This window comes from Chelon labrosus (assembly GCF_963514085.1).
Source record: "Chelon labrosus genome assembly, chromosome: 24".
NCBI lineage: Eukaryota > Metazoa > Chordata > Actinopteri > Mugiliformes > Mugilidae > Chelon > Chelon labrosus.
The window spans coordinates 6,559,829-6,571,632 of record NC_140357.1 but is presented as its reverse complement, the minus strand read 5'-3'; the positions used below and the strand labels follow the sequence as shown (position 1 = coordinate 6,571,632).

Below are 11,804 nucleotides of genomic sequence, written 5' to 3'. Positions count from 1 at the left end.
AAGTAACTTAAAGGTACCGATTTTACTTTTGACATGTTTGACAGTTTTAGTCATTTCGTGATTTCACCTAATCAGCTGATGAAGGCCTTGACATTTTTCACTGACTCGTATGTAAGTTCTGCTGTGTGTGTGGTTTGGTTGGTGTCATTTGAGATATCCTCCTGGACACAAGTCATCAAATTTAGCTCCATTTCCGGGTCACTAACCATGTGCTAACAAGGCTGTGATTGATTTGTCAATAATCCACGTATAACAAACATGTAGCATTCTTGGCTATTTGTCCAGCAACGACACTGAACTTGACACAGTCTGTGTGGTGCTGCACATTTTCTGTAGATGGCTGTCATTTTATTGATTCTGTAGTATGACCTCTTTCTTTAGCATCTGCACAGTGATGGCACAAATGAAATGTATAAGAGGAAGGGGGAGTGATAGAGAGTTGGCTCTCGCCACAAGGAGAGGTCACTGGGCAGGTTTTTTGAGCTGCTATGGAGATTTAAAGCCAAAGTCAAAAGATTACTGTCTTTAAGGCGGCATATTTAGTGACTGGGTTTAAAGCCAAACTGAAAATGCTGACACTACATCTAACGTGTTCCCAAGCTGAGATTCAGCTGAGAGTTTGGGAACGACTGAAGCTCGTCTCTGTTTTTCCCAGTATCCTAGCTTCGTTACAAAAATGACCCAAGAAAATGTCAACGTCGATGAACATTCAAAAGCGGGTACTAGCATTCTGGATCAAAGTCTAGGGTGAATATTCTGACATAACTGCTGTAAATGTCATGTCCAACATCAGTCTAAAAATAGTTTTGCCCCAGATATCTGTTCTTCACTGCCTTGTTTTTTGGCTTGTCAATTTGATTTCTAATTTGAGTTTTTAGCACCATTACCATTTATGATTTGCATCAATGAAAAAGTGTTAAAAAGCAGCAGGAAATGTCCATTTACTCATACTTTTGTATCTTAAGCGTTTGACCTGCACACGTGAATATATTTTTTTCTCGCATCCCACACAATATTTATTATTTTAGCTTGGCTGCATCATTTAGTCACTTTAAAAAAAAAATAATAATAATAATTTAACGACTTAATTCGATTGGAAGCAAACTGAGCTAATTTTAGAAAAACAAAAAGACTCCAAATTGCAAACGAACTGTTAGTGGAGTGGCATTGTTTCAACAGAACCTGCCAAACTGGATGGATGGTGGCTCTAAGATTGCTCCGAGTTTTCTGCTGGGCACATGACGCCTCCTCACTGTCCCCATGGCAACAGGCCACTTTCAAGAGATATACATAAAGAGGATTTAGAAACAAAATGGTTGCTGAAAAGAAGATGAGACGTTAGAGGACAAGGTAAGAAATCTAGATGAGCGTAAAATGATTCAAAGTCAAGAGGGTGTTTTAACTCGAGTTACAAGATTGGATTCTGCATTTTGGGAGCATTCAGGATGCACTCATGGTTATGTAAAGCATATATTTCTTCAGTTTATCCCTGCTGTGTGTTTTCAGACGACAGTTCAGAAGAGAGATGATTTTCCAGCCAATAGTTACAGTTTCTATTCAACACAATCACATCAACAAGGGAAAATTCTAAAACCACCTCATCCTATTCGATTTCATGTCTCATGTCAAGGCCACATATAATTACCGCAAACTTATCTCGTCATCGCCTCGCCATGCATGCCTTCAAAGCCCAATCAAAATGGATATATGCTTTTGATCCAATATCTCTGCCCCCTTTATCATGTTTCGGCAGGATTATTGGGATCACTTTCTGTCGGAAGCAATCTGAGGCCCCAGATAGAAGCATGACCAGCCAAACTCTGTTTTTCTGCTTGGTTAATCCGACAGCACCTTCTGAGGAGATCCAATTAAATCTCTCCTTCAAAGAATATGTGACTGCCGGAGCATAGCTGAGATGAGAGGGATGGGCGGGAGGACGAGAAGGGGGTCGGCGAGGGGAGGGGGAGGAAGGGGTCTGCGATCTTCTGTTTTAATCATTCCAGATCAGTGTCACACTATTTAGCCAGCCTCCTTGCACAGCAGAGGAATGTGCTTGGGAGAACAGCAGAGATTAAAAGTATTCCACGGGTGTGTGCGTGGAAGGGATGCTGAACTGATGAACACATCATATATCTGTTGATTAAAGGTGATAAGATAAATAACATCTCAGATCAAATTTGTCGGTGCCTTTAATTACAGGGCAGGGCAGAAATTTCACGGTGACATATGCATTTATACCACATTGTCAAGTGTGTTTCTCATTTAAGGGGCAGAATATTTAATAGTTTTTTCTAATACAGCCTGTTTCAAGTGCACATTTAATCATAATACTCTCTTTGAATCATTTTCTCTCTACTCCCTGTCCTCTAGAGCAGCAGATTACTGCAATTCTATTAGAAGAAACACAAAATAAATTATTTTGTTGACTTCCCCAACAAGACAAACCATGCATTATGTTAAATGTGTCGTTATTATACTTGAGCATCATTTCCAGAGACGCATGTTTACGGAGTTTTACAGTTGTATTAAGTCTGCGACTAATCCCAGGGGAGGTAAGTCTATTGGGATGGAGGGTAAAGAGAATAGCCAGCCTCCTTGTTAACACAAATGATATGCATCTTCACTTTCTGGTGAAACAAAACAAAAAAAAAATTGGAAGGAGAAAAAAAACAAAAAAACAACTTTGCCTCAGTAGCTTGTCTTCCTTTCCCCATGGCGTCCTCCAGTCATCCTGCAGTCAACAGTGCGTGCCAGAGGCAGCCTCTAACAGACTGAGTGACCAGTAATTACAGTATGCATGACAGGTATTTTTCTGCTAATTAATTTTAGGATAAGCAGGCAACCGTGCATGTTTTTTCACTTTATTGAGCAGCGCTAGTGAAGTGTCAGCAGTTTAAAGTGTCTAGCCTGTCAGTGAGGATGGATGGATGACAGTCTGGGAGAGAGATGCATGCAGATAGATGTGTATTTGGACACACTAAGTGCACGTAAGGACCCTTTGTCAAGCTGAACTTGTCAAAGCTGAGATTTCACTACAAAGTTGTCAAGGCTCTTAAGCACCAGAGGTGGCGACTCTCCCATAATGGCGTTTAGACCCTCGCTGTCCTCTCCCTCATCCTCAAGTTTGTGTGGGGAAAAAAGCCTCTTAGGACTCAAAAAACGCTTTAATAGAAACTCCTCAAAATTTTTTGCTGGAGTGTACACACAACACTTCGCCACGGCTAAAGAGATCCAGGACACTAATGTAATGGCCTCCCATCACAGCGTGACAGCCCCTTCGAACAACGCACTGTGACATCCTGCAGAGTGGATAGTCCACAGTGGAAGTGATCCCTGACCAAACCTCCAAATAAACTCTAATTGTCAGGCTGAAGTGTGTGTAATTGTCCCAGATGTCTGCGGCATGCCGAGTCCCCTCATATCTGCTTTTTATTAATGAGATGGACACTTGGAGAGTACCGTTTCAGACGCCTCTTTGAGTCTAGATTGATCATGATAAAATGCTTAAATGTGTTGCACTCCTAGTACAGAGCAGAGCTACTATTTTATGATTTTTATTTTTTGTTTGCAGATTATTCCTATGCAACGTTTTAAAATATTATTTAAACTATAACTTCATTTGACACTAAATTAAAATACATACATATGTAAATTTGTCTAAAATTGTTGTTTTAGTTTAAATTAATGAGATGGTCCTTCTTACAATCTAGTAAACTGTGCATTCTTTAAACAGCAGGAGAGTATTGCTGAACACTTATATCATCACAATCTAGCACACATCCAGTTGTCATGTTCATACTGTCACACATTTCATGTAAATGAGCCTCCCATGTCAGCGACTGCATGCATGACAGGTACACAACATTAATGCTGACTGATCTGTCAGGTGAAATGAACCTCAGAACACATATGAGGCATGGTCAGGTTCTAACGACGCTATTATAATCTTTTAAGCTCTTCCTTGCTTCCACGTATTGGAGGATTAACTTGAAAGAACACACACACTCAGACACAACGGAGAATTTGACTAGAATATGTGGCCTGGGAGTTGTATTTGTATTAAACAGCTGTGACTAAGGCGTGCTGTACAGCAGCTATAACAGCGTGTCTCAGTTTGTCTCCCAAACTTCCACGCCAGCCGTCTTTTTTTTTTTTTAATCTGTAAACATAAACAACGGTGGTGCCGCTGCATGAAACCAAATCTTTGTTCCAAGACACCACAGTGATGCAATTCCTTTATTTTATTTTTTCGACTTTCCACCACCCCAGCAAAGCCCAGCTCTGTGAGGCTCTCCCTCCTCGGCTGCAGAAATGACGGCACATTTGCATGACGAAAAAAGAAACACGAGTCTCTTTGATATGCTTCTCCTCTCCATGCCTTCCCCTTAGTTCTTCTTGCAGGCCCTGCTCACTGGGGACAGATAATTGTCGGGAATCTTGCTCACTCTTCCTTCTCGTTCCTCTGCTCGGCGGTAATGATGGCAAAGCCTTTTGAGGTGCAACAGGGCTAAGGAACCAATTACGGATCCTGAGTTTAACTGGCTTTAGAAGGGGGATGGAGGCAGGAGGACCACACTGCCTCACTTTGTTAGGTAATAACACAGAAATTAGCCATTAACAGTGGCTTTACTTTGAGATCTTGCCCTGGATCAGTTCTTTTGTGAACAAATTTGCTAGAGTCGATGGAACCAAGGAATTGTTTAATTACAAAGACTGCAAATCAAGGAGATGATAGAAAATGAGTTTGAGGATATAGAGTTGGAGGCTTCCACCCATTTGAAGCTAGATAATCCCCTAAATCAAGTCAAACATGAAGCCTGGACCTCCTTCTCAAAGGAGGAGAATCAATTACCAATGGAAAAAACATAATCGGGTTTTCTCAAAAATCTTTGAAATAAACGGGTGACCTGTTGTGTTGCATGAATAATGGTGCACTCCTTGCACTTTCTGCATTCGCTCCCCTGCTCGCTCTCTTCTTCTCCGCTCTGCCCATTCAATCACTTTCTCCCTCCCCACGCACTCGGAATGAATGCCTCAGCTGCAAATTTCCATCAGACTTGTGAAATGAGTGCCAAAAACAAAGACTGCAGCTGTGTTTTTAACCAAGGGAAGCCTTTTGTCTTCGGGACAACTTGTGGCGCTGTCGCCTCACTCCCCCACCTCCTCCGTTGTCTCATCCAAGTTAGCAGCCAGGCCGCTTTGCTGAAAGATTCATCTCCTCGTGAGACATGGAGTCTGAATGTTCCATTCCCCCGCTTACATTTTCACCCAGGCTTATTATGCCTGCGATAAGGCCTGTGACTGCACACACAGGAAATATTGATTATCTTACAAGGCAGAGCAACAGGGACATGAGAGCAAGTGGCGGGGGGTTGACAAAAACCAGTTCAATTTCTCTTGAAATATCAGAACAGAGTAGTGTCGAGCACAATCTGTTTTTTTTTTGTTTTGTTTTTTTTCGAAAATGCAGAGGAGTCAGGGTGCAGGCGGCATGTGCTTCGAGAGTTAATGTGCAAACAGGTCTTGATGTTAAAGCGCTACCTGCCTGCAACAGTCACACAAAGGGCTTTAATATTAATCTGCAAATGTCTCAGTCAAACTCCATGTTAGCAAGCAGAATGCAAGGTCAGAATCATTTCTTTAAGATACACAGTATCGCTTATGGTGCTGCAATTATCCACAAACTCACAGTAAATGTACATTAAAATGCTGAGGATTCTGCAAAGGAATTGTTGGCTTAAAGTGGCTGTGCCAGGACACTAGTACGCACCAATAAGCAAAATAACAGCCCTGTCAGAATGAAAACATCCCATGTAACTGCCTCAATCTGAACAAACTGGCCTGGATGGAAAAATGTGATCGAGAGAGCAGGTGTAAAACTTTGATTATCCACTTAATGAGAAACTATTTGCAACTAATAACCATGTAAACACTTGATCCGATTTCCATTCGCAATTAATAAGTTGAATAAATTATTCAAACAAGTGTTTGAAAAGATGATTGAAGACAGAATTGATGTGGGCGGCGCTGTTATACATGGTACGTCTCCATCATCTCCTTTTATAGAGATCCGGTCGCTGACGTCACAACCCCGCCATATTGACAGGAAAGCGCGCGTTTCCAATTGCTATACTATTGACAACTGCCAGCAACTGACTTGTCCTCGTACCAGTTACATCCAAAAATGGTTGACAGCTGTTGTGCCCCAGGATGACAGAATAGTCGGGGACAAGCAAAGGGGGAATCGTTTTATAGGATTCCCAAAGATCCGGCAAGACGGCAGGTGTGGATTACTGCAATAAAACGCGTAAGAAACAGGCACGAGAACACGGAGCGGTGGGATCCCTCAAGAAACGGATTTCACTTCATATCAGGTACAGAATCCAGCGTTTTCCAAGTATAATATCTTGTTTATTTAGCATGTTTTAACACGATCTCCGACAGATTTCTTTTCATAAAGGCAAGTTAGGCTAATGTTTATAACGTGGATTACAAAGGGATGTTGCTCATTCAGTACTAAAACTACTCACAATGAGAAAGAAATTCGGGATTAAAAAGTTATTTGTTATTGTAGTTGTCACTGTCATGAACATCCACAGAAAAATTCTTTAACTAGGTCATTTAGCTCAGTGATTAGCTAGTTACATAAATATTAGCATTTTAGCTCAGTAGCTTCCAGGTCATGTGATCAATTGACACTAAATCAATGTTGGATCATGTTACTACACTGGCTGCATGAGTTACACCTCTTGTTTTAGCCCAATATATTCTCAATAGCTTCAAACGCACGGTATCTCTGCTTTAAATATCCCTCATTTTTATTTTGAAAACCGGAAGTCGATACACGCTGTAGCCGTCTTCTATCTCTGTGTTTACTGTATAGTCTGCAGTACGGGTGCACTTGAAATGTTGGAGTGGCTTGCTCGGAGTCGCACTGTACCCGTAGCGAAAAAGAGGTTTACCCAAAGCGAATGTCTGTCGAATATCCAACATTATTATGCTGCCGTTATGACGTAGCATATCTGTAAAGAAGAGACACTTACCCTTCCAGTGACGACGCTGTTTTTAGCCGACAAACTCCAAAGCTAGATGTGAAGCCTGTCTGCGTCCATTTGTTCCCCTCCAGGCTCTTGTATGCTTTCAGTGACTCTCCGGAGTAGGACCGAGTAAAGTTAATGAGATGGTTATAACCGGATACTGCAGGTCAGGAACATGTCAGCTCCGGCTGCTTCAGTGCTCGAAAAAAAACACACCTGGGGCATAATAAGGGTCTGCGATATATAATCTGTCTAGTTTTTCCTTGTACTGGTCAAGTTCTGTCTGTTTAAAGTGCGCAGTAAACTCTGACGGCCTGAAATCAGCGCTGGTGCTATTCCTTTTTCCTGTTTTCCTGCCAATATGGCGGTGTCAACAAAGTCACGTGACGCCCTTAGCTCTGTTGAATGAATTCAGTGTTGTCAATAAAGTTGGGGAAACAACCCCACTTCTCGCAACAAAAATCATATGTGCTTTATGTTTCAATGTTCAAATTCATTACTAAAGCAAATAATGTGAGAAACATTGTCCCTTTGGGTGAATAGTTGGGCATTTGTAAACCCCAGATACACAATGAATTAGTTTGAGCTGTTTCAAGTAGGGCTGCAGCTATCGAATATTTTAGTAATCGAGTACTCTACTGAAAATTACATCGATTAATCGAGTAATCGGATAAAACGTATTTTTGCTTCGTTAAAGAGCAATTATGAATACACAAGAGAAAGTTTAGCATCTTCTGGTTAGATGCTAAACTGCATTTCGTTGCTCTGTACATGTACATGTGTAATGACAATAAAGTTGAATCTAATCTAATCTAATCTAATCTAAAAAATAACATATTTCACTTAATGAATGACCAATTGGTTTCCTTTTTTAGAATCAACTGTTTTTATTTCTTAAATTCACAAGCAAGTATTTTCTGGTCTTGAAACATTACCAAAGAGGCAACTGCTAACATAAATAAGAATAAATAAAACACAAATAAAAATAAATTAAATTAAATTACTTTCAAGATATCAAAAATAAATAAAATAAAATTACTTTCAATATATCAAAATAAATACAATTAAATTACTTTCAATATATCAAAAATAAATAAAATTACATTACTTTCAAGTTATCAAAAACATAAGGCATTTATAAAAAAGAAAGAAGGCAAAATAAGCCTTCATGTTGTGCATAACATGTACATAACAACTGTAAAACACAAGATGCTATTTTGGCATATAGGAGGGGAGACAAAAACAGGAACTTGGAACAAGTAAGTCCATATCAAGGCAACAGCCACCCTCTTATTTCTCTCTCTCTCTCATCTTGTGTGTGTGTGTGAGTGTGTGAGCAAACCTTTAAAGGAGCTCTTTATTGCAATGTAAGAAGGTAAGCATATCAACATGGTCAGGGCTGAGGCTTGCCCTCTTCTTAGAGGCAATGTTGCCTGCGGCGGAGAACAGGCGCTCTGAAGGTGTAGATGTTGCCGGAACGCACAGCAGAGTCTTCGCCAGTTGTGCCAAATGTAGATACCGCGCTGCATTGTTTTCCCACCAAGACAGTGGGTTCTCCCTCTTGGATAGGGGCCGTTCTCCGAAGTACATCAAGACCTATGGAATAAGACACACACACACACAAACACTTCATTATAAATAACTGCACTGTAATGAGTCCTGCTGATGTATCTCATCTCATATTAATAGCCAAATGTAAAAAATAATTTAGTTACCTCCTGCTGTACAGAATCATTTAACTGCTGCTCCTCATCTTGTTCTTCGTCACTTGTGGTGGAGTCTGAGTCGAGGAATGACGTAGCCCCCTTGGCCTTTGCTGCTGGTGGGGAGTCCTGTGCTGTGCTGGATGCTCCATGGTTACTTGCAGTGGGCTTCCTCACTTGCTGGCTGGCAGCAAAAGCCATGGCTCGCACTGTGTTTTGGATCTTGAATACTTCATCAGCAGGCAAGAACTTCATTTTTCGGAACCTGGGATCTAGAGCAGCAGCAAGCAGGGTGATGTTTGGAGATTCAGGAGTAAACTCAGTTAGTCCTTCCCATCGTACTGTTATCTGCTCTGCTGCATGAGTTTGGAACGACCTCACAGGTGCAGTCTCAAGTTCTGGCTCCTCTATGTTCTGCTTAAGTTTGCACACAAGATGTGGAAGTGCAGACAGTGTGACATATTGTTGTCCACTCAAGAACACTGTGGCTGATTCAAAGGGTTCAAGGACCTGGTTCAGCTCTTCAATCAGGTTCCATTGTTCAGGTTTCAGGTCCAGATAGTGTTTCCCTCTCTGGGTCACTGCAGGGTCAGAGAGTGTGGCTGTCACTGGCCACCTCTGTTCTTGTAGCCTGGACAACATGGCGTACGTGCTGTTCCAACGGGTACAGACATCTTGTACCAGCATATTCTCATTAGCACCCATTTGTTTTTGCTTGTCCTTCAACTTCGTGCTCGCCAATTCACTTTTTTTAAAGTGTTCGACAAGGCATCTCGCAGCCGCAACACATTTGGAGATAGCTTGATGGATCTTCAGAGAGCTTTGCACAACTAAGTTGAGGGTGTGCCCGGCACAACGCACTGATGCCCATCCGTGCCTTTCTTGCAAAATCTTTGCTGCTGCTACAACATTAGCGCCGTTGTCGTGGACGACAGCCTTGATTTTCTTCACTGGGATGTCAAATTTTGTTATCACCTCCTCAATCCATTGTGCAATATTTGCAGCTGTGTGTCTCTCCTCAAGGGGCATCGTTGTCAGGCAGTGGGACACCATGCGCCAATTCTCCCCTATGTAATGGCATGTCACCCCCATATAAGCCTCTGTTGCAATGCTCGTCCAGATATCAGTGGTGAGTGCAATGCACTCAGTCTCTTGCAGCGCCTGCTTCATCTTCGCTTTGACATCCTCGTACTTTTTCTCCATCTCTTTTGTGAAGAATGTTCTTGATGGAAGCTCGTACTTCGGATGGAAAGTTGCAACCATTGCTTTAAAACCACTGTCCTCTACCATACTCAGTGGGCGCATGTCTTTGACTAACATGTTTAAAATGCTCTTTGTTAGCTCAGCTGCTTGCTCAGGGCCACAGAATGGTGCTTTACAGATAAATTTGTCCATCCGAGACTGTGATGATTTACTGGAAAAAAGAAGAGAAATAATAATTAGTTAAATGATATTACTATGACTAAATGACTTAATACAGTAGGTTCATGGCTGTGCATTTATGAATTTACACCAGCTGACTAGGAATACTTTTTTTTTTTTTAAAGATTTTGAGTTTTTGCAGTGTCCACAATTAAGACAACTACTGTATTGGAACACAATAACCACACACATAGCCTAATCAATAGAGTGAGGCACACTGTGACCAGTGACCAGCTACTTAGTAGTTGACTAAATTTTAAAACTGCTTAATTAACTTTGTTATGTTTTTATTTCCATCTAGACTTATCAGCGCTGTCCTTTTAAATTTTAAATCAACCCTCTATGAAGTCATGTCGTCACGCTCGTAATAAACTAACCACAAACTTGACAGTAGTCAGTCATAATTAACAAAAACCTAGCCCTCTGCAAGGCTGGCGTTTATGTTCGTAAAATACATTAACGTTGATCACACTGATTTGCTACGTTAATATTACCTTGTCTCCGGTCCTCCACTCGAGTCCGGGTGTTTTCTGCGGAGATGCTGCAACATAGAAGACGTGCTGTTGTGGTATGCAAGGGCCGTGTTACAACTAATGCACGTCACGGTGTTCTCCTTTCTTTTCAGTCGGAAATGCTCCCACACTTTCGACATTTTCTGTCTTTTTTTATCGCCTTTTTCTTCTGTTTCATCGTCGCTATTTCTCCTCGCCTCTGCCATTTTCCCGCTCCCTCAGTCAAACACCTGTACGTCCGCTTCCTCCTCCTCCTCCTTTCTTCCCCGGCCTTCCCTTGCGTAGGTGACGTAAGCACGTTGTGCCACATTGAAAGTAGTCCGTGCGGCCGCTTGAACCACAATTAAATTGACGATTCCTCGAGGCAGAAAAAAATCCTCGGACCACTTTTTGTAATCGAGGTACTCGAATTACTCGAGGAATCGTTTCAGCCCTAGTTTCAAGGTAACTTAGACACCAAGAGACATTTTCTGTCTCCAGTCTGAAGGGGAGCTGTCCGTTGTGCTGAAGATTTCCTGTATAGCCGACCATTAACATTAATTTGATTAGAAAATATAGTCTCAAAGAAAGCAATAAGAAACAAGTGTTTACACACAGAAGAGTTGGTCTGTTTGTGAAGTCGCAGAGTTTTCTCCAAAACGTTATCAATCTCACTTCGAATCGATGTCAGTGCCTGCTGTTCTTTTTTTTATTTTTTCTTTTCTTTTTCCTAATCAACATATTGCAGAATGAGCGGCCTTGCTGTGGGGAAGGTGGCGGAGGGGACAGCAAGGCTTGGAGCGGAGGCGGAAAAGAAGCGAAAGATCTTCAAAGCATCTGCTTTACAAGTCTGATGTCGTCTCACTAGCTGTGTTAAAATCCTTTGTGTCTCATTAGGCTGCGATTTTGGGACAGGGCCTTTGTGCACCGGACAAATTCTGTTTGAAATGCAAGGGGGGAGCGAGATCTCTCTGCAGTCGGTGAACCCAGTGGGCTCAGGCTTTGTTAGTGAGAAGAATCACTTGTTTCAAACAACAAATGTTTGATTTTATCGAATTTTATCGGGAGCAATGAGTATTTATGACATTTATTTAGGTAAAACACAAATGTCTGTTTGTCTACAAACTACGACATGTGGTGTACTTAATTGC

General features: G+C 41.5%; 1 protein-coding gene across 1 annotated transcript; it reads right to left on the bottom strand.

Annotated features, from left to right (window-relative positions):
• Nucleotides 1-8,381: 8,381 nt before the first annotated feature.
• On the bottom strand, nt 8,382-10,003 carry LOC311509534 (E3 SUMO-protein ligase ZBED1-like; the record flags this gene model as incomplete). Its single annotated transcript, XM_084574773.1, has 2 exons — nt 8,382-8,633; nt 8,753-10,003. The coding sequence occupies 2 exons, from the start codon at nt 10,001-10,003 to the stop codon at nt 8,382-8,384; spliced, it is 1,503 nt and encodes a 500-aa protein (XP_084430899.1).
• Between the last annotated feature and the right edge of the window lie 1,801 nt (nt 10,004-11,804).